We start from the raw sequence: 27,441 nt of genomic DNA on the forward strand, positions 1-27,441 counted from the left end.
GAAGACCCCCTTGTACTGCGCCTGACCCGTGAGCTTCGCCTCCCCCTGAATCTGTGTGGGGAGAAAATGGGGTGAAGAGGATTTACGTAACCACAGACACCCCCCCCCCAGCCCGGGGCTGCGGGATGTTGGGGGTGGAGGGCAGGGGAGCCCGGCTCATCTGCAGCAGCGCTTTGGCCGTGTCCAAGGGGAAGGTGATGAGATCAGGCAGCCATCCCAGCCCCAACGAACTTCACGGTGGCCATCGGGGGCATCGCGTGAGGCTTGAACCCAGCCGTGGTGGGGGCGGCCGGCAGAGAGGAGCGAGAAGGGGTTGGGTGCAGCAGGGGACAAAAATTGAGGGGGTTTGTCATGTTCAGGAGAGCCGGGGCTCTGGCCGAGGCACCAATCAATGTTTCAGAGGGTCCGCGCGCAGCTCGCTTGGCTGCTGTGACTGTCGCCACCACTTCACATCCACGCAGCCTCCACACGTCCCGTTTTTCACCCGTTACACCCCCCCAGCCTTTTCAGGAACAGCATGGGGGACAATCCTCGTTTCATCTCCCCTCTGTGGCATCAGAGCTGGGTGACACCAAGCCGAGGGCACAGAGGGAGCAGGATCCCTCCTTTGGCCTCCTCACCCTCTTCCTTTCTCCGCTGGGACTTCCAGATCGACGGCATGGGGCCCCAGCCCTTCCCCGTCCCAGCTCAACCTCATCCCGCTCCCCAGAGGCTGGGACCCCCATGGGGTGTCCGTTCCCTGCCGCTGGGGCTGGTGGTGGGGAAAACGGGCACCCCAGGCATCACGCCAGCTCTGCCGGCTTTCACCCACATTTTTGGGAGCACTGCGGTACCTCGGGGGCTTCGGCCTTCCCTGACGGTGTCCTGCGCATCCCAGGTGTTTTGCGAGGCTGCTTCCCAGTTCTCCCAGTCCATGGAAAGCGGTGGTGGCAGTGGGTGACAACTCAGGCTCACGCCAGTCCTGGGGCAAGGAGAGGGGTGGGAACTGCCTGCCGTGGGTGCCGTGGCCCCCCCAGGAGGTGGGAGGATGCAGGTTGGGATCCCCAGCTGCAGGGATTGGGGGGTGGGGGGGGGTGGCCAGGCACCCCTGCACCCACCCCACTGCATGGGGGGGCTTGGGGCAGGGGGGGACCCCCTGCGTGCACCCCACTCAGGGCTGTTGGGGATCCCCAGCAGAGCCCGGGAAGGGATGGGGGGGTTCCCTGGGGATGGGGGTCCCCAGCAGAGCCCGGGGACTCACCTGCTGCCGCGGGGCCGGTAATGCGGAGGGGCCGCGAGGCCCCGGCTCTTACCAGCGCGGCCGCTCCTCCCCGGGGCGGGAGGCCCCGGGTTCGAGACCCGGAGGCGGCAGGTGGGAACGCTGGGGGTCGCCGGTTCGAGACCCGGCGGCGACGGGAGGGAGGGGGAAACGTCGGTTCGAGACCCGGTAGCGGCAGGTTGAACACAGGTGAGGGTCCCCACCGTGAAGGGTTGGGGGAGACCATCACCATGGCACCAAGGCTGCGTGCCCCACCCTCCTTGGTGCTGGGGGTGCCTCCCACATGGAGGGGGGGCAGCGGCTCTCGGCTCTTTGCACCCACAAGTGGAATGTGTGGCCATGAACCCACATGCCCAGCTTGATGCTTTTTATTTTTCCTAATCACAGAAATAATCTCTGCTAAAGCTGATCCCCGATGGCACATGACACTCGGGGAAGCTTTCGGATAAGGCCTGGTTTGCCTTTTCCAGTGGCACCCCCAGGGTCGGGGGAACGACCCTAAATCCCTCCCAAAAAAAAAGGCAATCAGACTGCTGCGATCAGACCCCACAGGGGCGGTTTATTGGAAGCGTCGGTAAGGAATATCAGGAATCACCACATCCCCCAGCCCTCGACTCGGTCCCGCCTGCCCGCACTGCTCGCCTTGTTCCCACCACTGCCGGGAAGCTCTTCCCGGCTGGAAAAAACCTACAAATGCGTTTTTCTTCCTCCCTAAACTCCTCTCTGAACACCTCCATTCTCCCACGTTTCTCTGCAAACAGCGTCGTTTCTCCTCCTGTCTCGCCGGTCCCTCTCGGGGTTTCCCCGTTGGGCTGGGGGTGTCGCTGCTCCCCCGCCGCTCCAGCAATTAATATAATTTACTCTTGTGTCTCGCCAACGCTGACGAGAAAGGCCGGGGTGTGTGGGGGGGTCAGGATTGGGGCGTCCGGGCCAGCACCGCGACGCGTTGCAGCTGCTCGTAGGAGATGAACATCACCACGTTCCAGGAGCCGAGCCGCAGGAAGGAGGGGACGAACCTATGCCGGGAAGAGCAGCGCTGGAGGGGACATCGCGGGGACATCCCCGCGGTCCCCAAAGCCCTGCCTGGTGCCCCGGTGGCGGCACACGGGTTAGGACACGCGTGGTGTGCCGGGCAATGCCGTGGTGTCAAGCGGAGCCGGTCCACCCCAGTGTCTGTGCACTGAGTTGGCCGGTGCTCAGCGGGGCTTCCCCAAACTCACCCCTTGTAGAAGCCGGCGAGGCCGTCCTGCATGAGCAGGGCGAGGAGGCAGCTGAGCGCGTTCCGGTACTGCCCGGGACCGGCGTTCATGTACCGCGTCTTCACCACGTCCACTGGCGACGCCACCACCGTGGCGCAGAAGCCGGCCCCAAAGGCGGCCACGAAGTGGCAGGGGATGTTGTCTGTGGGGCAGACCCAGGGGTTGAGGGTTGCAGGGACGGGGATGGCACCCAGCCGCGTCCCCCTGGTACCATCCTTACCTGTCATCAGCTGCGTCCGCAGCAGCGCGTCCTTAATGAGGTCGTAGGTGACGAGCTCCCCGCAGTTGACGATGGCATTGCGGGCGATGTTAGGCAGCGTCCCTGTGCAGGAGGGGGGTGGTATCGAGGATGGTGGTCACATCCCCTCCTGGAGCATCCCGGATGGGTGCTCCAGCCCTGCTTTCCTCACTCCTGTCCCCATCCCATCCCTGTCTCCATCCCTGTTCCCTTCCTTATCCCCATTCCCATCCCCATTACTACTGCTGTTCCCATTTCTATTCCAATTCCCATTCCTATTCCCATCCCATCCCTGTCTCCATCCCTGTCCCCTTCCTCATCCCCATTCCTGTTCCCATTCCCATCCCATCCCTGTCCCCATTCCCATGCTTGTACCTTTCCTCATCCCCATTCCCATCTCTTTTCCCATTTCTGTTCCCATTCCCATCCCATGCCTGTCCCCAACGCATCCCCATCCCATCCCATCCCTGTCCTCATTCCCATTCTTGTCCCCATCTGCCCCTACCTCTCCAGAGCCCACGGACGCCCTCCTCCCTGGCGATGGTGCGGTAGGCATCCACGGTGCCGCTGTACCTCCGGGCACTCTCCGGCATCGCCCCGTTGGCCTGGAACCGTACCTTGACCACGTCGGTGGGTTGGGCGCACGCCACCGCCACCGCCCCCGTGGTGCAGCCCGCCAGCACCCGCGCCGCCAGCCCTGTGCCTGGAGAGGGCAGGCGCTGGGACCCCCGGCTCTGTGGGGACCCCCAGCTGTGTGGGGACACCCAGCCCTGCGGGGACCCCTGGCTGTATGGGGACACCCAGCCCTGCAAGGATCCCTGCCTGCGTGGGGACCACCAACCCCGCGGGGACCCCTGGCTGCATGGGGACCCCCCAGCCCCGCGGGGACCCCTGGCTGCGTGGGGACCCCAGGGTGAGCAGCCAGGGGTTGTGGGGTGCTTAGTGGGGGGGGCGCAGCTTGGGGGTTGTGCACACCAGGGTGGGTTGTTCACCCCGGGGTGGGCTGTTTGCCATCGTGGTGGGTTGTGCCCCTCCGGGAGAGGGTCGTGCATTGGGACGGGGGTGCGCGCAGGGACGGGGACGGTGCGGGGGGGTCCTGATCGCGTCGACACTCACTCTCAGCGCCCTTAGGGGTGTAGAGCTGCTTCACCGAGTCGTAGAGCCCGATGCGGATGGAGGCGAAGCTCATCTGCCGCTGCAGCCCAGCCGCCAGCCCGCTGTAGAGGCTGCGGGGTCCCTCCGTCCTCACCATGGTGCTCAGCGTCCCCAAAACACCCCGGTACTCCACGGCGCTGGTGCTCCGGGGGATCCGCACCTCGCCCTGGATCTACGGGATGCCGACCGCGTCACCCTGCCCTCCGCCTCCCCCAAAACGCCACCAACTCCGGAGTGGAGCCGGCACGGGGGCGGGGGTCTGGCTGTTGTGGGGTGTTCCCTCCACCCGTGGGATTTTGGGGGGCTGGTGGATCGTACCTGCAGCCGCACTTTGGCGGTGTCCAGGGGGAAGGTGCAGAGGTCGGCGATGCAGGCGGCTGTCCCCGCGCTGATGAACTTCACGGCGGCTGTTGGGGGCACTTCAGGGGGTTTCAGACCCACCATCGTGGCAGAGGGGCTGGAAGGAAAGAGGGGGGTGGTTTGGGGAGGAGCCGGGATGCTGCGTTGGATGGAGATTCAAACAGGAGTCCGGCATAGGGACAGAGGTGACCATGTGCCGTAGTGGCTCTGGCTGGCTTTGGACAGCCCTGAAAGCCAAATCCTGCCCTGTTTCCTCGCCTGCATCCCTGGGGAAACTGAGGCACGGGGCTTCCTCACTCAGCCCGGGGCTTGCCCACCCCCCCCACACCCTGGCCAAAATGGGGGCGCTCGGTGAAAACTTCTCCTCCCACGATGACTTGCCCGGGGCTGGGTCCCCCGTGGCCTCACCGTTGGGACCTCAGCACCGTGTCCCTGCTCCGGCCTTACACCCCTCTCTGTGCAACCATCAACCTGAGAGCCGGCTCCTTGGCCCCCACCTTAAATAGCACCGGGGAGGACATTCCAGCGGCCGCGGGGATCGGGTGACAGTGTAACCCAGTTCCCCCGGTGGCATTTGAGTCGATGAGAGCGGGGTCACCCAACACCCGTGACGGGGAGGCGGCGTTTCAGCCCTCTGCTCCCCCTCAGGGTGCCGGCATGGGGGCGTGTGGGGGGGTCCTGCCTGGACCACCAGCACCCATCGGAGCGAAGCTTTGGGGCAGTAGCCCCCGACAGCGTGGCCCTGCCTGTTTGGTGGCCGCTGGGACCTTAGGGATGGGGCAGTAATTTGGATTTTTAACCTAAACGCGCTCTGGGAAGGTGGAGATGCAGAAAACACTTGCCCGAGGCTTTAGAAGCGAGCGGTTTGGGGCAGGGCAGAACTTTGTGCCCCCCCGCCCCCCCGGTGGGGCAGGTGGGACACCTTTGCTCCTCGCACGGACCACACAGCCGTCATTCATCCCGGGCAGCTGCCGTGTGCCGGTGGGATTTCCTCCGCAGGGTGTAACGTGGCCCCCAGCTCACGTGGAGCGGCCCGAGGGCAGGGGACACGCAGGGGGAAATCCCTCCCGTGTTCCTGCTCCGCACCGACAAAACCACGACGCCCTTTTGAGCGCGGCCGGGCGCTGGGTCTGCAGCCCGGGGGAAGGACAAGGCTGGGGGCCAAGGGTGGGGTGACGGCTCAAGAAATGCCCCTTTTCCTCCCTTTTCTTAAAACTCGGTGTTTAACCCTTGGTGCTATTTAGCTTTACACGCGCAAAGCCCGAAGGGACGCGCTCGCCAAAGATCGCACGTCCCTGCTGCTGCGCGGAAAGGCTCTGCCCTCGCGAGCGAGCTCACGTGAGGGCACAAGAGGGATTTTGGCCTGATTTGAGACCCCGAAGCCACCTTTGCTCCGTCCATCGGGCTCCGAGCAGAAGCTCGTCTGTCACTGACGCCCCTCTCCAGCTGCCTGCCCTCCTGTTTTCCCGGCCGGCCGGACCGTGCGCCACCGCTGACCTAAACGCAAAAGGAAGCAGCTGTTTATCTCATGCCCGAGCTGTAACTCAGGAGTCAACACCGTCACCTCCTATGTCACCGCGTTCCCAACCCGGCCAGCATCCCGCCTGACTTTTTTGGGGATGCCACCGGGATCAGCAGCAGCAGCAGCAGGACGCCCACGCGTCACTCCTGTCCTGGCAGGAGGACGTGCTGTACGGGGACACTTGGCGCGGTCATCGCCCAACCCTCACCCGGCGAGGGCAGGGAGAGGGGACGCGTTTGCAGGGCTGCGGGTGGGAGACACGTGGCAGCGGTGACATCCAGGCGGCCCCTGCTTTGGGCACTGGCGGGAGGCTCGGAGCTCCGTAGGCAGCGCGCGGACACTGCGGAACGGATTCTACCACCAAGGGGTCCAACCCGGCGTGGGCAAGTTGTGAATCAGGCATTTAGGATTTCCCCGGTGATAAACCAAACTGCAGAGGTGGGAGGAAAAGGGTTGCAGTACTGTGTCCGGTTTTGGGTCTCCGGTTCCAGAAGGACAGGGAACTGCTGGAGAGGGGACAGCAAAGGGCTACCAGGGTGATGAGGGGACTGGAACACCTCTCTGATGGAGAAAGGCTGAGGGATTTGGGTCTCTTCAGTCTGGAAAAAAGACGACTGAGGGGGGATCTCATCAACGCTTAGAAATACTGAAAGGGTGGGTGTCAGGAGGATGGGGCCAGGCTCTTCTCAGTGGTGCCCGGGGACAGGACAAGGGGCAACGGGCACAAACTTGAGCATAGGAAGTTCCACCTAAACATGAGGAGGAACTTCTTTCCTGTGAGGGTGGCAGAGCCCTGTCACAGGCTGCCCAGAGAGGTGGTGGAGTCTCCGTCTCTGGAGACATTCAAACCCACCTGGACGCGTTCCTGTGCCACCTGCTCTGGGTGACCCTGCTCTGGCAGGGGGTTGGACTGGATGGTCTCCAGAGGTCCCTTCCGACCCCTGCCGGTCTGGGATTCTGTGAAAAAAAAAGGGCTGCTGAGACTTTGGTTCCTTAAATCCTCAATTCAAAGCGTGGTTTGAAAAGCAGCTCTGATTTGGAGCATTCGTTCGCTTCCGGGGTCCGAGTCATTCCCCGTGGGCTGCGCTACACAGCGATATCCAATTCCTTTGCAAAGCACTGACCTTTCCGCGTGTCCCCAGCTACAGCATCTTCCAGGAAGCATTTCTACGACATCCCCTCCCTCCCGTTGCCGGGGGCTCTTGGGGAAGGAGTCTTGGCCCCCTGCTAATGACGAGCTCGTGACCTGGCAGCGGGACACATGGCACCAGGTGACAAGAAACCAAAAGGAATTTTATTGAAAAACAAAGACTGGAGAGCAGTACAAAAATAACTTAGCTCGGTTTGCAGCAGAGTCCGTTATCCAAAAGGTACCTGACATAAAAATGTACAAAAATAATTTAGAATTTTCCGTATTTCTACTAAAAACGGTACACACATCAGTATTTTACAGCATCCTCGGGCATTTACATTCCTCTAGAATCAGCAAATTGTGCTTCCCCCCGACTCTTTTTGAAAGGCCACTGGGGAGGGAGCTCATTTTCCCCTCCCCATCCGCAGCACACGCCGCGGCGGGGAGGCAACGCTTCTCTGCAAATTTCTCACGTTCTCCATCCCGCGGGCGAAGAAAAAGGAGCCGTCTCAAAACGGGACGCGTCGCGTTTAGTCAAAAATAAAAGGTTAGAGAAACTTCACATGAATCAATCCCCACAAAGGAGAATCTAGAGACCAGGTAGCAGCGCATCGGTTACCCGAAGCGGTGAGTCTCATCAGGGACCTGCCCTTGCAAGACACGCGGTCTCTCAGCTCCCCTCGGCTCACCACCAGCTTTTAAGTCGCTCCAACAGGACACCAATTAGGCAAATTAAAAATCAGAGCCTGAAACCTACGGCTTCCATCTCCTCTTCCCTAGAGAACCCGGCGTTGGCCCATGGGTCAGGCCGTGGCTGGGGAAGCAGCCGCTGCGGACGGCCTCTCACCGACGCTATTCCTTCTTGGCTGGCTGAGCAGAGAAGATCCTGGCGATTCTTCTGGTTTCCTCTTCCGAGAGATCAACCGCCGGTCTGGGATGCCCCGGCCTTCGGTAGGGGATGCCCCGTGGTGCTGCTCCGCTTCTGCTCTGCGGAGAGGAGGAAGAAGACGTTAGAGCCCCGGCAGCTCTGCCCCGCGCCCGGTTTCTCATCGCAGCAAAGCCCAGGGCCGTGCAGCGGGCGAGAAGTTGGATACGCAGGAAATACCCCTCCTGATGTGGGTTTTGTGGCTCAGCGGTTCTCCTCGGAGGGGTTTTTTCCCTCGTTCCGCACACTGCGAGGCAACTCTTTGGAAAAAGACCTCTTTGTTCCAACTTGGGGAAAAAAAAATAAAAAAAATCTGTGATGGGGAAATATTTCCCTATCCAAAAAATCCCCGATAATGAAATATTTCCCTGCCCAAGACAATATTAGACGCTGCAAATGCGATTCTTCCTCGGTGCTGCAGAAAGCAAAAGCCGAAGGCCGAAATCAGAAGGTCCAAACCACACAGTTGGGCTCTGGCAAGTCAGCTCTGAACTCTGTTAACGTCTCCCCTCAGCCAAAGTCATCTTCTGCGAAGCCAAAAGAATTATTCCAGCGTATGCACCGGGCTCTGACTCTCTGAATTTTGGGTTTCGATTATTATTTGCTTTGGAATTGGCAGAACCCTTAAAAAAACCAAACCACCTCGCACTGGAGAGGCGAAGCTCCTACACAACAAACCCAACCCTGCTGACAAATTCGACTGGCCCGTCCCAGTCCCCGCCGCAGGAACCTCCTACGCAGCAGCCCGCGAGATGAAAACCACCTTTTCCAGCATTTTAACATCCTCCTCGCTTTGCACGCACCCCCCCGCCCCCAGCCCCCAGCAGCCAGGTTTTCTTCCAGACTTCCCAGTAGCACGAAAAATGGATATTTAGTGCCTGGTAAGATTATGGAGCAGATCCTCCTGGAGGCGCTGCTGAGGCAGAAGAATAATGAAGAGGTGACTGGGTACAATCGACGTGGCTTCCCCAAGGGCAAATCGTGCCTGACAAACCTGGTGGCCTTCTCTGAGAAGGTCACAACATCAATAGAAGGGGGAGAGCAACTGACGCCATTTACCTGGACCTGAGCAAAGCCTTTGACACTGTCCCGCATGACATCCTGGTCTCCAAGCTGATAAAATATGGCTTTGATGGACTGACAACTCAGTGGACAAAGAACTGGCTTGACGGCCGCACCCAAAGAGTGGCTGTCAATGGGTCCATGTCCAAGTGGAGGCCAGTGACAAGTGGAGTCCCTCAAGGACCAGTACTGGGACCGGTCTTGTTTAACATCTCCGTCAGCGACATGGACAGTGGCATAGAGTGCACCCTCAGCAAGTTTGCCAACGACACCAAGCTGTGTGGGGCGGCTGACACGCTGGAGGGAAGGGATGCCATCCAGAGGGACCTGGACAGGCTGGAGAGGTGGGCCCATGCCAACCTCATGAAGTTCAACAAGAGCAAGAGCAGGGTCCTCCATCTGGGTCGGGGCAATCCCAAGCACCGATAGAGGCTGGGCTGTGACTGGCGTGAGAGCAGCCCTGAAGAAAAGGACTTGGGGATGCTGGTGGACAAGGGGCTCAACATGAGCCGTCAGTGTGCACTAGCAGCCCAGAAAGCCAATTGTATCCTGGGCTGCATCAGGAGAAGCGTGGCCAGCAGGTCGAGGGAGGTGATTCTCCCCCTCTACTCCACTCTCATGAGACCCCACCTGGAGTACTGCGTCCAATTCTGGAGCCCCTACTACAAGAAAGATATGGATGTGCTGGAACGTGTCCAGAGAAGGGCCACGAGGATGATCAGAGGACTGGAGCACCTCTCCTATGAGGGCAGACTGAGGAAGTTGGGGTTGTTCAGTCTGGAGAAAAGAAGGCTCCGAGGAGACCTTATAGTGGCCTTCCAGTATCTTAAGGGGGCCTACAAGAAAGCTGGGGAGGGACTTTTTAGGATGTCGGGGAATGGTAGGACTAGAGGGAATGGATTAAAACTAGAGATGGGTCGATTCAGACTGGACGTTAGGAAGAGGTTCTTCACCATGAGGGTGCTGAGACACTGGAACAGGTTGCCCAGAGAGGTGGTGGAAGCCCCATGCCTGGAAGTTTTTAAGGCCAGGCTGGATGGGGCTCTGAGCAACCTGATCTAGTGGGAGATCTCCCTGCCCATGGCAGGGGGGTTGGAACTAGATGATCTTTAAGGTCCCTTCCAACCCTACCAATTCTATGATTCTATGATATTTTCAGCGTACAAAGAAACTGGTGTTTCTCCCTGGTTCATTTAGAGCCAGATCGTGCCCGTGAAGCACCGAGAGAGGAGAGACCCGGCTTCGGCTGCTTTTAGAGGCGGAGGCGAGCGGTGCTGTTTCAGGACACGGGGCCAGGAAGGTCTCCCGGAGAGCAGGGTTTGATGTGGAAAGCTGATCCGTCGGTCCAACCTTTCGCCTACATCCCTGGGCTGCTTCCCCGTCCCGGCCGGGCTCAGCCTCACCAGGTGCAGCTGTGGTGGAAAGGTCTCCTAAGGTCATCAGAGAAACGGCGCCGGGATCGTGTTCCTGCGCGCTCCCCGCTTTGACGTGCATCGTCTGGGGAGGGAAATGGCTTTTTTAGGAATAAGTGGGTTTGGAGATTTCTTGTCTTTGGTTACCTGCGCTTTACAGGCTGAGATGACGAGCACACTGAGCCCCGCGAGGGCATCGCTGGTGAAGACCCTGATGGGAAAACAGCCTGTAGATAAAAACCACCCCCTGATCTACCCATCCCGGGTGTACCGGTGTCTGCTAGAGCCAGGGCAAAGCACAAGAGGCTAACTGCAAGCTAATTTAACATCAGCTACAATTTCTGCACACAGACAAGACCGAGAGAGGCCCTAACCGCAGGCCAAGATTTCCTAAAGGATGATTTTCAGACATGCGGATGCAGCCGGCTCCTGCAGGGCCAGATTCGGGTGACAGATGGGTCAACGCTCGCAAAGACGGTTGTTTCGGTCGCCGTCTGGCTGGTTAATAACAAGGATGCCAACGGTGAGAACGGCTCGCGTGGTTTCACATCCAGCAGTGCACAAAAGATTTATGACAATCTAACTATAAATTCCTAGAGCCTAAATCTCCCAGTTTCATATGGCTAATGGTGTAAATGATCTGAAAAGATTTCTGTAAGAGAGTTCCAACTATCCAGGAAAATAGCTTTGGCTTAGAGTATTTGGAAGCACTGCCCATTTTTATCACACATTTATATTTATGAGAATTCTTGCTTTGTTTTTCTTTCTTCTTAACACTGCCCTAGGATGATTTTCCTAAAAAGAAAGAAGCTGAGAGAGGTTAAACGCAGACCTGGCAAGATTAGAAGCTTAAAAACCGGCGGAGAGAGATACTCGTTGGCCAAACCACCGCCTTTTGACAGCGTATTCTGCTCTAGGGTGTCCATAGACCGGGTCAGTTGCTTGTTCTTCCCACGCTGGTTTCTGTGCCAACTGTCCGTGAAACAGCTGAAACGTTAATATTGGCTGGAGATCATAGAATACTTTGGGTTAGAAGAGACCTTAAAGATCATCTAGTTCCAACCCCCTGCCCTGGGAGATGGAGAGTAACCCGCTCACGCTGGCTCCGTGCTGGGCCCTGGTCTCTCTACAGCCCTCAAAAGCAGTTCTTAGAGAAAAGCGTTCAAAGTGAAAGCTCAGAGGAGTGGCGAAAGGCTTCTGGTTTTAGGTCACCGAGCAGCGTTCACTTCTGAACACCGGTTTTAGGTTTTTGCAAAGAATCGGCATGGACTGCCCTATCCCCCAGGCCAGGAAGGTCTGTAACTGTAACAAAACCCAAAAAACCAAGGAAATTCTGGTGCTTAAATCCAATACACCAGCCAAAATGCAGCCAGACAAACCCGTGCCGCTTCTCTGCCCTGGCACTGTACTTCAGGACTTAAAGGGGGGCTACAGGAAAGCTGGGGACAGACTTCTTAGCAGGGCCTGTCGCAATAGCACAAGGGGTGATGGCTTTAAACTGAAAGCGGGGAGATTCAGACTAAGGAAAAATTTACAGATATAAGATCTGTAAGATCTTAAGATCTAAGGAAGAATTTTTGTACACTGAGGATGGTGAGACACTGGCCCAGGTTGCCCAAAGAGGTGGGAGATGCCCCATCCCTGGAAACATTCCAGGGATGTTGGTTGGACGGGGCTCTGAGCACCCTGGTCTAGTTGAAGATGTCCCTGCTCATGGCAGGGGGTTGGACAAGGTGGCCTTTAAAGGTCCCTTCCCACCCAAACCATTCCGTGATTCTACGATTCCTTCCAGCCGTGATGAAGCCGTTTGTCCCCCGACGAGGGCCCTGTTCTACCTCGGAGGAGGCTCCACCGCTGACATACCTATAAAAGATTCTCTGCACAACTACGCCCACGTGAACAGCTTGCGGGAACTAATCGAAATAATAAAAGACGCAGATTTACACTGTAGCAATGACCCCATCGAATTCCTCAAATTATCCAATGAACCCTACTTCCCACTTCTCCCAGTTCCCCTCTCACGCGTACTTGTGCTACACACGTCTTCCTGCACAGCAAGGAACGGAGACAGCGACTCCCGTTTGGAATGTAAGGAATACGCGCGGACGGTGTTCACTGACCAGTTTCACTTTCATTAGAAAGAGGACATTTCTAAGGAATTTCAGTGGGAGCAGCTGCAAGTCCCACAACTCAGAGGGGAAGGTAACAGGGCATCTGGGAGAGGATAAGGAAAAGGGAACAAAATTGCCTCGAGAATCCCAGATCCAGCGGAGGCAGCGGCACAGCTGAGTATTTCTGCAGAAACTAAAGGACTTTTTTGGGGATTGCACTAAGCCAGTGACCCAAACCAGCTGTGAAATAATCTTACCATGGTTATAACAAATTTTAAATTTGATTCTAAAGGAGAAATGAAATGAGATTGTTCTCCTTTGTTCTTCGAGTTCACAATCCAGAGGTGCCACAGTACTTCTCCTGCCTCAGGTGAAGCTGAGTCACAAACTGAGTTCCTAAAATTGTCCAGGTTGGAAGGGACCTTTCAGATCATCGAGTCCAACCATCGACCCAACACTGACAAAGCCACCACTACCCCATGTCCCTCAGCACCACGTCTGCCCGGCTTTTAAATCCCTCCAGGGGTGGTGATTCCACCACTGCCCTGGAGTTCTTCCTGCTCTGCAAAAAACGCTGCCCCTTGCTCACGATTTTGCCATCCGTGCGATAACACACTCCAAAAAAGCACTCTAAAAGTGAAAACAGGACAGGAGAGCAGGTGTCTGCTGCTATTAGAGGACACCGAGGCCGTGGGCGGCAGTTTGTACGCTGTCAGTAAACGAGGTGTGCTTGGAAAACATACCGCTCGCGTGCTCTTTTAGGTAGAGATGGCTAAAATACTCCTCCGCCGATTTTCATACCGCCCTCTCCGTTTGCAGCCCGGCAGAGGTGTTAAGACGCACGTATCGATCCCAAGGACCGTCCTAAAAATGAACTTCCAGCCGCAGGAAAGTTTTAGCACGGGCGTGAATTGAAATGAGAGAAGTTTAAAAGCGCAATTAGCACTCCCAGCTCGTGCAGAGGATCAGAAGCTTCATGAAATTACATTTGCAGGTTGAGCTTCACCGACAGTTTTGGGATATGGCTACAGGAAAGAGCTACACTTCTATACTTACACTTTATGCTACCTGTATAAAGCTGTTTTTCTTTGAAATAAGCAAATTCCTTGCACGTATAACATTTAGCAGGACATTCTAGCCTCAATTTTTAATTGCTAGAGCAATTTAAATGCCTCTAGCATTTTTAAGATGCTCCTTCGACACGGCAAACGGGCAGTTTCCAACAGTCAAGAGTTTTAACCTCCTGCATAGTTTCCAGAGCACGCACCTGAAATGTCGTGTTTACACCATTCCTTGCCTCCGAAACAGGCTCTGCCAGCTCAAACGACGAGCTGAGCACAAGCAGCGCTTGTCCTGGCTTTCTCCCTCGCTGTCCCTAAGCCAACGCAGTCACAGACTCCAAGGATCTTGACGCTCAGCCGTCAGGCGCACACGTTTGATCCGAAAGATGCAAGAGGAAAGAGGACGGGAGATCACGCTTCACTTTTTGCTTTTTATAGAAACGGCAGGGATACGGCAGGACACTTAAACCAGCCAAGGATTATCTCATTGCTGCGTGCCAGGGACGGGAGAAAAGCAGACAGACTTATTAGCATTTTATAGGTCTTGGTGGGTGACGGCTTATTTCAAGGTCAAAGAATTGTGATAACGGAGGCGGAGAATGTTTCAGCCCCGCGGGTGCCACAAGTTTGATGGCGTTTTGTTTGCGCACAGCGACGAAGGAGGGAAAACAGATCTGGGTTAACGGGCTACAAACCTACCCCCGGAGTGACCTCACACCTACTTCTGCTTTCGGGATAGGAAAAGGTTTCTATCAAATCACGGACCGCCGGCCGCAACTCCGAGCGGACGTGGAGAATACAGCCACCTTTTCCTCTTTTTCTGATCGCGAAAACGAAAAGAGAAGGTCAGCGTTTCTGTTCAGCGGGTTTGGAGGAGAAACGGAGCGGGCAGAGGCCTTAGCTCTGTGCTCTGGGTAAGGAAACGGAGCAGCTTCAGCGGCTGCGGCCGGAATGGGAGCAGATCAAGGAGAAACATCGCAACCGAGAAAGGATGCTTGGAGCGTTGCCAGCTACCTGCGTTTTCAGAACAGATGAAAGCCGGTTATTCTGAACCTAAGTCCGTCTTATAAAAGCGTCCCTCCTCATTTACGCTGAAGGTAAATCTACATATACATAAATACCAATTTATTCTGAGTGAAACTGGTTTCCATCTAAGTTTCTTATCCTTTTTGGAATATTCATAGAGGTGAGGAGAGAAAAAAAATCAAGATGTTTGAACGCAAAAGTTTATAAACTCTCTAATTTTTAAATTATTTCCTCCTGCCCCCCAAAACCCACCTTCATTACCAGTAGACGGGGCCAACTCTGAAGGGCAGCGAGCCTTAATATGGGCTTCCCAGCCAGCATCTCACCGGAACCACGTTTAAATGTTTTTACTCTGGCATACAATTGCCCAAAACCCTAACCAGAAATCAAATTTTTGCCCTGAAAAATCAGAAACAGTGTATACCTATAAAACAAAAGGAACATATGAATCCAGTAAAGGCAAAGAAGGAGAAAGGAGGCAGAGGCAACAGTCAGAAATAGGAGTTGGACAATAACCTGGGCCACCTACACGATGGCTCTGACACATCTAAAACCAGTTGTAGCTTCACAATAAGCACGATGCAGCGCTGGACGCTGCTAAGTTTAGCCACGAACCCAGAGAATTTTCCCGAGGTCGTATCAGGAACTGCTCGGACAAAGGCTGAGAGGAGAAAAGGACAAAGCCGCTTCTGAACAGGAGTTCAGGAATAACCCCCTGCACCAGGACAGGTTGGGGCTGACCTGCTGGAGAGCAGCTCGGTGGAAAGAGACCTGGGAGTCCTGGTGGGCAACAGGATGACCATGAGCCAGCAATGGGCCCTTGTGGCCAAGAAGGCCAATGGCATCCTGGGGGGCATCAAGAAGAGTGTGGCCAGCAGGAGGAGGGGGGTCATCCTCACCCTCTGCTCTGCCCTGGGGAGGCTGCGTCTGGAGCACTGGGTCCAGTTCTGGGCTCCCCAGTTCCAGAAGGACAGGGAACTGCTGGAGAGGGGACAGCAAAGGGCTACCAAGATGCTGAGGGGACTGGAACAGCTCTCTGATGGAGAAAGGCTGAGGGATTTGGGTCTCTCCAGTCTGGAAAAAAGACGGCTGAGGGGGGATCTCATCAACACTTATAAATACTGAAAGGGGGGGTTTCAGGAGGATGGGGCCAGGCTCTTCTCAGTGGTGCCCAGTGACAGGAAAAACTTGACCACAGGAAGTTCCACCTAAACATGAGGAGGAACTTCTTTCCTGTGAGGGTGGCAGAGCCCTGGCACAGGCTGCCAAGAGAGGTGGTGGAGTCTCCGTCTCTGGAGACATTCCAAACCCACCTGGACGCGTTCCTGTGCCACCTGCTCTGGGTGACCCTGCTCTGGCAGGGGGTTGGACTGGATGATCTTCGGAGGTCCCTTCCCACCCCTACCACACTGTGATTCTGTGAACCTGAAAAGCGTCAGGAGTCGAAGCAGGACTGTTGGATCAGGCAGGACAGCAGGTGACCAGTGTGGAAGAGGAGAGCTGGGAAGAACCTCAAGAACTGGAAGCCTGAGTCTGCCTGATGTAATGGAGAAAAAATGTCAAAAAAATTTAGATTTCATGAGGTTCTGCAAAACTGAGGTCCCTGGAGGGTGACCACGGCACCCAGGCTGAGGCCTGAGCTGCTGCAGCACCTTCTTGGATCCCCACGTCCTCGCAGCATGAACTGAGATGACCCTTTTGCCCCAAAATGTCGCCAGCTCCTTTGACGTGGCTGCCCACTTTGCCTCCTCGCCGTTTCTTCACCGTTTTGCGCAGGAAGCCAGGGAAAGCAGGGGGTCAGAGAAGACAGGGAGAGGTGACGGTATCATTAGGGAGGCCAGGAGGGAGGTTTGCCAGCTGCCACGTGAGCCAGAGGGGGCTGCTGATCTTCAGAGGAGAACAGCTCACATTTCAGCCTTGCTGCCACCCTCCGTGTTTGCTGAACTGTGCAGAAACCAAACAAACCCAGATTTAGAAAGTGATGTTCTTAAAGCTAATTAAGACCAGAACCATGAGAAAGCACCTTTCCTGAACTGTATTTTACCGTCAGAAGCGAAAAACTTCTTGGTTTTCATACAGGCTGTTTGATGTTGGGTACGTAAGGCAGCACCGAGTCCTGTCTCAAGAGAAGACCACAAGTGCTACAGCGAAGGACGAGCTGTAGCTAATCCTGGAATTAAGCTGGTTTAAGGTCAGCTAGATCCAAATAGTGCCTTGCTAATATTCCCCCTAATTATTAAGCACTTTCAGGAGCGTGTTTCCAGCCACTATGCTTGGCACTGCAGAGAGAGGGAATTCAGCTAAAGCTGGTACTGATATTAAACCGTAGGTTTAATGATTTGCAGATGGACAGAAAGACGCAGTGCTTCCGCAGGGAGAACCAGAGCTAACTCTGCGCAGAAAGGAAAACTCCGAATAGGGGGATGAGCGGAAGGCGGTATCAGCGACGGACAGAGGAGAATTTGAAGGAGATTCCAAAGGAGGAACACATCTGAACTTCTGCTTTTGATTTCATTCCAAATATTTAGGCGCGGCATGAAAAGTTTGCTTAACAAGCGCTAAGACACACTGCAGGGTAGGTGTTATAAGCAAGATATATCTTTGGATCCTTGAAGCATACTATACCCAAGACTCCTCTGATAGAAGTCTCTGCTTTCACCAGGAACAATTTTCGAGGGCCTTAGGAAAAGTTCTATTACTTAAATCAGAAAAAAAATAATTTTTACATCACAAAATAGCAAAAATTAAGGCATTTTACCTGAGCCGCAAGCACATTTATTAACTGCAAGTAGCTTCCATTACTTCAGAGCGATCAGATCCTGCCTGTTTCTGTTCTGTTTAATCAGGCAAGCTGTTTCCAGTTATATAAATATTCCTAGTGTTTGTTTCATGGGTCATAAGGAGGGGAACCAACGCATTATCTTTTCTGGGAGCAGTAAACAAACAGCTCAGCTGCTGCAGTACCCAGATCCACATCAACACCCAAAGGAAAGCTGTGGCTGGGAAAGAAGAATATTTAGACCTCAAAACAACTGAGCCCCAAACCTCTTACAGTAAATAAATGTTGATGCACGTAAAACCACCTACGAAACAGCAAAAGAAACCAACAGCTTTCCTGTACTAGGAACAACCACTCCAGCTATTCTGCGATTCCCTCCGTCGAAGAACAGTTACGTGACACCTCTCAAGGAGTGCACCCTCAGCAAGTTCGCAGGTGACACCAAGCTGTGTGGAGCTGTCGACATGCTGGAGGGACCGGATGCCACCCACAGGGACCTGGACAGGCTGGAGAGGTGGGTCCATGTGAACCTCATGAAGTTCAACCAGGCCAAGTACAAGGTCCTGCACCTGGGTCACGGCGATCTCAAGCACAAATCCAGGCTGGGTGGAGAATGGCTGGAGAGCAGCCCTGAGGAGGACTTGGGGGTGCTGGTGGATGAGAAGCTCAACATGAGCCGGCAACGTGCGCTGGCAGCCCAGAAACCCCCCCACAGCCTGGGCTGCATCCCCAGCAGCGTGGGCAGCAGGGCGAGGGGGGGGATTCTGCCCCTCTGCTCCGCTCGGGGGAGACCCCCCTGCAGTGCTGCCTCCAGCTCTGGGGCCTCAGCACAGGAGAGACACGGAGCTGTTGGAGCGGGGCCAGAGGGGGCCCCGGAGATGCTGGGAGGGCTGGAGCCCCTCTGCTGTGAGGACAGGCTGAGAGAGCTGGGGGGGTTCAGCCTGGAGAAGAGAAGGCTCCACGGAGACCTCAGAGCCCCTTCCAGTCCCTCAAGGGGCTCCAGGAAAGCTGGGGAGGGACTCTGGATGAGGGAGGGGAGCCATGGGACGAGGGGGAAGGGTTTTCCACTGCAAGAGGGGAGATTGAGCTGAGATCTCGGGCAGAAATTCTTGGCTGTGAGGGTGGTGAGCCCCTGGCCCAGGTTGCCCAGAGAGGTGGGAGATGCCCCATCCCTGGAGGGGTTCAAGGCCAGGTTGGACGGGGCTTGGAGCAAGCTGGGCTGGTGGGAGGTGTCCCTGCCCAGGGCAGGGGGTGGCACTGGATGATCTTTCAGGTCCCTTCCAACCCAAACCATTCTGTGATTCCATGATGCTATGAGAGGCTCTCTGCAAACTCCCTCATTTCATCCTGATCTAAAAGATATAAATTCGAGTCATAATTACAAGTTACGGCTTGCATCCTCAAAATTAGGCCCCTTACCTGACATTAAAGCACAAAGAAGAATGGAGTGAGCACTGGTCACTTTCACTGAACCCAATGGAGCAACATTCACTATTGCATATAGACAAATTAGTTAACATAAGTGTATAATTATCCCCGACGATGCAGCCATGAAAGCCGAAAATGATTCTCACAGAGGGAAGAGAATCACAGAAGCATAGAATCTTCATGGTTGGAAAGGACCTTTGAGATCATCGAGTCCAACCATACACACACAAAAAAAAAACAAAACCCAAAACCAACCTACAATCTCTGCCACTAGAGCATGCCCTGAAGTGCCACACCTAGATGTTTCTTAAACACCTCTAGGGATGGAGACGCAACCACCTCCCTGGGCAGGCTGTTCCAGTGCCTGACCACTCTTGCAGTAAAGTAATTCTTCCTACTATCTAATCTAAACCTCCCCTGCCGCAGCTTCAGACCATTTCCTCTGGTCCTGTCATTATTCACCTGGGAGAAGAGGCCAACACCCACCTCTCTCCAACCTCCTTTCAGGGACTTGTGGAGGGCAATGAGGTCTCCCCTCAGCCTCCTCTTCTCCAAGCTAAACATGCCCAGCTCCCTCAGCCTCTCCTCATATGACTTGGTCTCCAGACCCCTCACCAGCTTGGTAGCTCTCCTCTGGACACGCTGCAGCACTTCAAGGTCCCTCTTGTACAGAGGGGCCCAGAACTGAACACAGTACTTGAGGTGAGGCCTCACCAGTGCCGAGTACAGAGGCACCATCACTTCCCTACTCCTGCTGGCCACGCTATTCCTCATACAAGCCAGAAGGTTGTTGGCCTTCTTGGCCACCTGGGCACACTGCTGGCTCATGTTAAGCTGGCCGGCCACCAGCACCCGCAGGTCCTTTTCTGCAGGGCAGCTTTCCAGCCACTCTTCCCCAAGCCCCTGGCGTTGCTTGGGGTTGTTGTGACCAAAATGCAGGACCCGGCCCTTGGCCTTATTAAACCTCATCCAATTGGCCTTGGCCCATCCATCCAGCCTGTCCAGGGCCCTCTGTAGAGCCTTCCTTCCCTCAAGCAGATCAACACTCCCACCTAGTTTGGTGTCATCTGCAAACTTACTGAGGGTGCGCTCAATCCCCTCATCCATATCATCGATAAAGATATTAAACAAAACTGGCCCCAAAACTGAGCCCTGAGGGATACCACTGGTGACCGGCCGCCAAGAGATTTCACCCCACTAACCACAACTCTCTGGGCACGGCCATCCAGCCAGTTTTTAACCCAGCCAAGAGTACACTTGTCTATGCCATGATTCGCCAGCTTCTCCGGGAGAATGCTGTGGGGGTAGAAGGTATCAGAAAGATTCTCCTTGACTTGATTTGGAAGCCATCACCTCTAACCTGAGTGCTAAAAGGCAAAGAAAGGGAGAAGTACTTTTGTTCCTGCTTTAACAAATGGACTTGGTTAAGCTAGGACAATAAAGGAAAGGATGTCCCATACTTACTTTCAGAGCTGTGGAAGGATGAGAAGACATGCTGAGCAGTCTCATGGAGGCTTCCATCTGCCGGGGTGGAAGGAAGAAGTTGGGAACAACAACAGGACCAGATCTGAGCAGAACTGTTAAGGAACAACCTTTGGTAGCTGCATAAAGCTCCACAGGAGCTGCAGATGTGGAATAAACCTCACTGTAACAGCTGCTGATGGATCCCAGATGGTGAGTCTCATTCATCTTAATCCATATTCTATGGTTCTGAACACTTGGTTCTTTCACCTGGCCTCTCAGAGCATACGACACCAACTTGCTTTCCAAACTTTATACTTGCTGGAAAAGCCAGTAGAGTACTTCATTAATGGTCTGAAGCTGCGGCAGGGGAGGTTTAGATTAGATAGTAGGAAGAATTACTTTACTGAAAGAGTGGTCAGGCACTGGAACAGCCTGCCCAGGGAGGTGGTTGAGTCACCATCCCTAGAGGTGTTTAAGAAACGTCTAGATGTGGCACTTCAGGGCATGCTCTAGTGGCAGAGATTGTAGGTTGTTTGGTTGGACTCAGTGATCTTAAGGGTCCTTTCCAACCATGAAGATTCTGTGATTCATCCTGCAAAAATTCCAGCACAACTCAGTGAAACCAAATGTGAGATTCGGGATCTTGCAAGAAACACGGGAAAGTATTTTAAAAGCAAAATTAAACTACGTTTCTTTTACTACAGAAGAAACACAAGAGATATCATACATGGAGAAAAACAGCGTGGGGAAAAAAATGCATAAAACCTTGAAACTACCCAAAATGAACTAACTCTCAGGGATCACAGAATATACTGGTTACAAATGGTGAGGAAGTCATCACTACATTGTGTGAAACACAACACAAAAGGGTCTTCCAACACCTTCCCAGGTCACCACTTCTAGACTCGCTTTACAGGGCAGAGCTCCACACAGGGAATTCCGCTTTCCGGAGGCCTGTGAGATTCTAACCAAGAAATAGGACACACTCCTTGAATGCAACATGTGTTTAAGAAAAAAGGATACAAAACAGTTTTCGGTTTGACGGACTCTTCTGACTCTTCCAGTGGGTCTTCACTACTGTCATCAGAAAAGCTTTGACTATTTCCTTCTGAGCCTGCTTGGGCTAATACGCTCTTAACACAGATCTCATCGGAACCACTTTCTTCCTTGTCTTGATGTTCTTCATTTACAACCTCACCATTTTCCTCCTCCTTTCTTTCTGTGGTTTTTGGATTGGTCAAACCAACGCCTCCTGGAAATGCTAGTAGTTCTTTGGAAGCTGCACGGAACTCCACATTTTGCTCTATAGGTTTAGTAAGAAATGCTCTATCACACTCACAATTTCCATTTTCTACAGGGCCGTTGGCTGTTTGATGCAATTCTGACAAATGAGCAGGCTGAAACAGCTCCTTCTCTGTTGTTTCCGTGACACTATTCAAGCTTTGAAAGCCTTCTGCTACTGCCCAAGGACTGCCTTCATCTGCGTGGAGGCTAATGCACGGGCTACAGGTGGTGAGCATGCTTTGGTTGTCACCTTGTCGTATGCTGGAGAAGGTGCTGCTCCGTCTGCTGTTTCCTCTTTGCAAACAGTTTATATCCACCGAGTGCTGATCTTCGGGCCCCAAGTCTACGGGCTGGGGGTCAACACCCTGCTCCACTTCAGACAGGACACTGGACCAGGGACTAGTTTTGTCCGTTATGGTTGTTACATCATTAAGAGTTCGTGGTTCTATAACGTCTTCTTCATATTCCTCTTCGCTGTGTGGCTGGACGGCAAAAGCACTTTCACCTTCCTGGATGTAGTCTGTTGGCAAAGGATGCTCATCTTCAGGGACAGCTTGGTCCAGAAAGTCACGCAACATGTGTCTCTCAAACACGGATCTCCCAAAAGAGCATGGCTGCTGGGTGTCACTGCAAATGCTGTCTGAGTCCAGCTCAAGTGGGCCTTGACTTACTTCAGTTCTGGCTTCTTCATCCTTCTGGTTGGCTATATGTGTAGCATCCAGCTTTCTGCTGTTGTCTTGCTGCACATTAGAAGATTCTTTACTATTTTTAGTTATAGTCTGCAAGTCTGAGCAATAGAAAACAGCATCGGTAAATGCACAGAGCAACAATTCACCTTTTATCTGATTTATTTGGGCTTTTTGCAGAAAATCATGTGTGCAAGCACGGTTAGGAGTTAAACATGCCCTCAAACGCTCTGGGAATGTGATCATGTTCTGCTCTCTTTACCATTGACAAGGCCAAGAGAAGGACAGAAATGCTACGGAAAAAAAGGAAATGCTCAGGACGAAATTACTGGGAAATAACTAGAAATACCTGCATCAATGTAAAGAAAAAAAATTGGATGGTGAAAATACTCTGGTACACAGAGTACACCTAAAGCAAATGGAAAAAATACCTGTTGCTTGGAGTGGCTAAAACCAGTTTGGGACAGTTCAGACCACACGGGAAGGAGAAAGGAACAATCTAGACAGAAATGACGGATAATCCAATCACCTTTTCCTCCCATAGCTTCCCCAGTTTCATTGTAGGAGCCCAGAAGACACAGTTACTACTGATACTCTCCAGCTTTCAGTTCAGTTTACCAGCTCGAATCAAATGACAGACAATTGTTAATTAAATATTGGTAAAACTCAGGACTATTGCTCAGTTGTGGTGGTAAAATTATCAAGTTCTGAAATCAAAGCCCGTGCTCCAAACACAGGCTCTGGAAAAAGGTGATTGGATTAGGAGCCTAAACATTAATAAAATCGATGCAATCCTGAAAATCTCTGGGGATCTTACAAATTCTTTAAAAAGAATCACCTATTTTTAGTTCCTAGTGAGCAGATCCTGTTCATTGTTTGAGAAATTAGTTCACCAGTATTAGGTTAAATGACAAAGTACTGCTACGCCGGGGCAAGAGAAAAGGTCTTGCTGTGGGGTAATGGTGGGGGACATTTGGAAAAGGAGAAGGAAGAGTTGGAGACAGATTGCAGAGGAGAGGCATGTAAAGAAGCGGTAAAACCAATTAATAAAGATGAGAAGTGGAACAAAAAGAGCAAAACCTTGGAGAAGAGAAAGAAAAAAAAATGAGAAGAGCGAGGTGACGACACAAGAATCGGAAAATTCTGGCATAATAGAAATGTGTCCTTCAGCTCCATCTCTTGGAAGCGCTGCTTCCCTGTAGGTGACATTTCAACTGGCAGCACTACGAGCCACAGTTTATTCTCTACTCTGATAAATTATTTGAAAAGCACCGTCATGGATTTGATTTCCTAGTCATTTTGCTACTCACAGCACCTCTCTGGTATGAGATCAGAGCGGCATGAACAGTTAAGCTAACATTAAATTAACTGCGATCAGTGAGCAGGCTGGTGCTGAGACGAAGAGCAGGTACAACGGAGCGGTTAGAAATGCCAGGCAGAGTGAAAAAACACATCTGAAAACAAGGTGCACAAAGAGATAGGGTTTCCTTCCCTGTCGTGTCACGCTCCATCCTTATTAAGGATGCCGTTCTGTGTCCAACAGCAGTAATCACAGGGAAAATTAATAGCACTGACGCCTCTAAAAGGGGAAATGTATTGAATGTGATAAACAGAAAAGAGACTGCTTACTAAGAGCTTTTTCTTACCTACCCTAAGAGTGCTTTACTTTAGCTATTCATCGTAGGGCATAAATCTCACCTGAAAACAGAGATACGCCGATTCCTAGTAGCAAAGAACCACAGACTTGGCTCAGTACTGTCCTGTGGATTGCTTTTCCGCAAGAGCACCCTTTTTTTATGGGACGTTGAAACGTAAGTAGAATTCAGGCTACCTTGAGAGGGCCTTAACTCCCACCTAATCCGCCTTCTGAATGTTTCAGTTCAACACTACCATTACCGACAGGGGTTTGAAAGTCTTCTCTCTGAAGCAACGGACCGACACATGCTGACTACCAACACCAGGAACTGCTCCTGATTCCATTAGAAAGTTGAAAATACTTTAAGGCAGCTTCTTACAAAAAAAAATAATTCCAAAGCAAGTGACGACTTACCATTGATTAAGCTGCTGACCTGAGACACCAATTGACTCGATTTTTCCAAAAGATGGCATCCGTTGGGATCCACTTCTCTGCTCATCGAGGCCTGACGATCAGTCTCCTGCTCCTCTTGACTTGGTTTGTACGTGTGACCGTAACTGAAGTCAGGAAAAGACCGGGTCAGCTTCTGACTGAAGTATCTTTGAACCTCATCCAGCTCACTCAAGTTTTTTCTGTAAGCAGCGGTAAGAAATTTGGTAAGAGGGAAAAAAAAAGCCTGTGGCAGACTGGTTCTATTTGTATCATTCTAATCAACAGCATGTAAATATGCGAATACAAGATTCAGGGTTATTATTGAAAAATATATATCAGTAGGTAAGCGTTGAGGTTGCTCTGTCTAAGTAAGAGTTTAAGACTCAAGAATAAATGCCAAATCAGCTATGAAACTTAGGCTGGAAGTCAAAAAACGAGAGCTAGTTTTAAACTTACTAAATCAAAGAAAGCTGGATTTGAGATGACCTTCCAACAGAAGTCATAAAGGCAAGGATATTAATTGCCTTTATGACTGAGCTTGATAAAAATCTAAGGATTTCTACCTGCTTAAGATCTAAGGATTTTATGATATATTGCTTGTGGTAGCAGGGAAAGGGATGGAATGACTCAGAAAGTCTCTTTCAGTCCTCTATTCCTACAGATAATAAATATCATTCTCCTAAAATTTATATCTGATTTAAACCCAGAATCTAGTCAGGAGAAAAGGGCTTCTACTAAGGAGAAAGGCACCCTGTTGGGAAAGGACATCCTGCTCCGTGCACCATGAAGATGTTCACAGCCTTGTTCTTGTGCCTGTGAAAACCAACTCAGAGGACTATTGGCCCAATAGTGTGTGTTGGGTTACAGATGGACAAAGACGGACAAAGCAAAGCATTCTATGGCAGGCTGGCTGGATGGGCCGAGGCCAACAGTCTGAGGTTCAACATGGCCAAGTGCCGGGTCCTGCACTTGGGTCACACCAACCCCGTGAACGCTACAGGCTGGGGGCAGAGTGGCTGGAGAGCTGCCCGGCAGAAAAGGACCCGGGGGTGTTGGTCAACAGCCAGCTGAATAGGAGCCAGCAGTGTGCCCAGGTGGCCAAGAAGGCCAACAGCATCCTGGCCTGTATCAGCACTAGTGTGGCCAGCAGGACTGGGCCAGTGATGGTCCCCCTGTACTGGGCACTGGCGAGGCCCCACCTTGAGTGCTGTGTCCAGTTTTGGGCCCCTCACCACACAAAAAGCCATTGAGGTGCTGGAGCGTGTCCAGAGAAGGGCACCGGAGCTGGTGAGGGGTCTGGAGCACAAGTCTTGTGAGGAGCGGCTGAGGGAGCTGGGGGTGTTCAGCCTGGAGAAAAGGAGGCTGAGGGGAGACCTTCTCGCTCTCTGCAACTCCCTGAAAGGAGGGGGTAGCCAGGGGGGGTTGGGCTCTTCTCCCAAGGAACAGGCAAGGAAAGGAACAAGAGGAAACAGCCTCAAGTTGTGCCAGGGGAGGTTTAGGATGGATATTAGGAGAAATTTCTTCACCGAAAGGGTTGTCAAGCCTTGGAAGAGGCTGCCCAGGGCAGTGGTGGAGTCACCATCCCTGAAGGGATTTAAAAGACGGGAAGACACAGTGGTTAGACATATGGTTTAGTGATGTTTTTTGTCAGTGTTGGGTTGATGGTTGGACTCGATGATCTGAAAAGTCCCTTCCAACCTGGACCATTTTGTGATTCTATGATTTGGGAACACCGCTGTTGCTGTTTCCCTTCGGAGACTCACAGTGTTGCCAGAGCCTCAGTCCTAATGCAGGCCTGACCCCCTAAACCCCGCTTTTCCAGTCTCATCTCATCCTGCTGTAAATTACACCGATATCCCACTGATACCTCTTAATCGGCTGTTGTACATTTTAATTTTCACTTCCTTTAAATCTGGATGCCAGAATTCTTCAGTTTCAAGATCTGCTTTGCAAACCTAAGGCTTAGAATCACCTTGTTGGCTATCGCTCGGCTTTACCTGAGAGCAGTCAGGAGAGAAGCGCGTGATGACAGCGATAACGAGTCCATCTTTGCCGCCCGGTGTGCGTTCCCTTCTGCTTGCTGCAAGGATTCGTGAAACCTGCGCACGTTCTGCATATGCTCTTCATGACGAGGCGTGTGTGTTCCAGGGGGACTAATTCTGCTAGAAACAGGCCTGCGTTTAACAACAGAAAACAGGTTGAAATCCCTAATTGTGAAAAGTTTGCCAACTAAGAGCAACCAACATCTTTAAATGCATTAAAGATCCACTGATGGATGAAACTAGCTTTATCAAACGTCATCAGGAATGGCATTTACTGTTTCAGATTTACACTGAAATAAAGTAAATTGCAACTACCCTCTCCATACTGGCTAATAGTGTGGCTAGAAGGGAATGTGCAATGCCTGCTGGGAGCTGCCAAGCCAGCTCTTCAGACCGCCATAACTTCAAAGACACATACAGGAAAAGTATAATCTCCTATGTATACTAAATAAAAAAGCCATGAATTAAAATGCTCTAGTTGCTAGTTAAATGTAGAAACATTGGTGCTTGTTTTAAGGGACAGAACGCAGGAATTGCTGCAGGAGATCTGACGATCCTAGTGATGGAATGGGCAATATTACAGCATTTCACCAGCTGTCACTCACCGGCCACGGACAGGAGTTATGGCAAAATAAGGGGGATGTATCAGTAATACTCTATTCTGACTTAACGCTTATGATCCTTATTAAAACCAAAACCAAATACAAACACATTCTTATAAAGGCCTGGAAGCTGCCAGTTTTAGCAAAGCTGTAGTGTAAATCCTAACGTAGAGGGTGTAAATGAAGCAAATCAGGAAACATCAGTGAGAAGAAAAAGAACATTTGGGTTTTGTAGAAAGTGACCTGCCTCAAGATTTCTGTCTCCTGGGACACACTCTCACTGGTAAAGGGGATTTGGTATAATCTTTAAGCCCAAAACCAGGGAAAGAGCTTTAACAGGGCTTGTTTGGGTTTTTTTTTTTCAGTAGAGTCAATAGGCTTCACACAGGTAGATTTCTGAGCCCTGAAAATAACCAAAATGGTTGACAGCCAGCAGACTTACCGCTCTCGAGTAGGAACACTGACTTCCTTTGACAAGGTGTTCAACATCTGCTTGGAAAAGCTTGTAGCATTGCTGGGAAATGTTGGAAAGCTGGGCTTCCCCTAGAACAAAGAGGAACAGAACGC

The 27,441-nt window shown here is 52.6% G+C and overlaps 2 protein-coding genes across 16 annotated transcripts in view; both read right to left on the reverse strand.

Annotated features, from left to right (window-relative positions):
- Window positions 1-1,794: 1,794 nt before the first annotated feature.
- LOC128911763 (mitochondrial uncoupling protein 3-like) lies at window positions 1,795-4,796 on the reverse strand. 2 transcript variants are annotated; one of them, XM_054208234.1, is made up of 7 exons: window positions 4,679-4,796; window positions 4,229-4,367; window positions 3,872-4,082; window positions 3,261-3,458; window positions 2,738-2,839; window positions 2,479-2,659; window positions 1,795-2,274 (listed from the first exon to the last, which is right to left on the reverse strand). In XM_054208234.1, exons 2-7 carry the CDS (start codon window positions 4,352-4,354, stop codon window positions 2,169-2,171), a joined length of 924 nt encoding a protein of 307 aa, XP_054064209.1. In that variant the 5' UTR covers window positions 4,355-4,367; window positions 4,679-4,796; the 3' UTR covers window positions 1,795-2,168. The 2 variants fall into 2 exon arrangements, with proteins under 2 accessions (XP_054064209.1, XP_054063532.1); XM_054207557.1 differs by lacking the exon at window positions 4,679-4,796 and having other exon boundaries at window positions 2,479-2,839.
- Window positions 4,797-7,064: 2,268 nt separating this feature from the next.
- C2CD3 (C2 domain containing 3 centriole elongation regulator) overlaps window positions 7,065-27,441 on the reverse strand; it is a 59,544-nt gene continuing 39,167 nt past the window's right edge. For 3 of the 14 annotated variants that reach the window (XR_008465206.1, XR_008465141.1, XR_008465080.1), the window contains exons 28-34: window positions 27,317-27,417; window positions 26,228-26,404; window positions 24,213-24,430; window positions 21,216-22,263; window positions 20,193-20,295; window positions 8,909-10,408; window positions 7,833-7,911 (exon numbers count right to left, since the gene is read on the reverse strand). Coding sequence is in view for 8 of the 14 variants with exons in the window: in XM_054194743.1 (XP_054050718.1) it covers window positions 7,777-7,911; window positions 20,193-20,295; window positions 21,216-22,263; window positions 24,213-24,430; window positions 26,228-26,404; window positions 27,317-27,417 (1,782 nt within the window). In the remaining 6 variants the exon portion in view is untranslated. The other 11 variants (XR_008466213.1, XR_008465273.1, XR_008465481.1 and 8 more) reach the window with 11 other exon arrangements.

This window comes from Rissa tridactyla, chromosome 1, assembly GCF_028500815.1.
Source record: "Rissa tridactyla isolate bRisTri1 chromosome 1, bRisTri1.patW.cur.20221130, whole genome shotgun sequence".
Classification (NCBI taxonomy): Eukaryota; Metazoa; Chordata; class Aves; order Charadriiformes; family Laridae; genus Rissa; species Rissa tridactyla.

Coding starts and splice junctions, on each gene's coding strand:
- LOC128911763 (XM_054207557.1), bottom strand. CDS start 4,354: ATGGTGGGTCTGAAACCCCCTGAAGTGCCCCCAACAGCCGCCGTGAAG. Junction 4,083..4,228: donor CCGCCAAAGTGCGGCTGCAG/GTACGATCCACC, acceptor GGCATCCCGTAG/ATCCAGGGCGAGGTGCGGAT. Junction 2,840..3,260: donor CGTCCGTGGGCTCTGGAGAG/GTAGGGGCAGAT, acceptor CCTCCTGCACAG/GGACGCTGCCTAACATCGCC.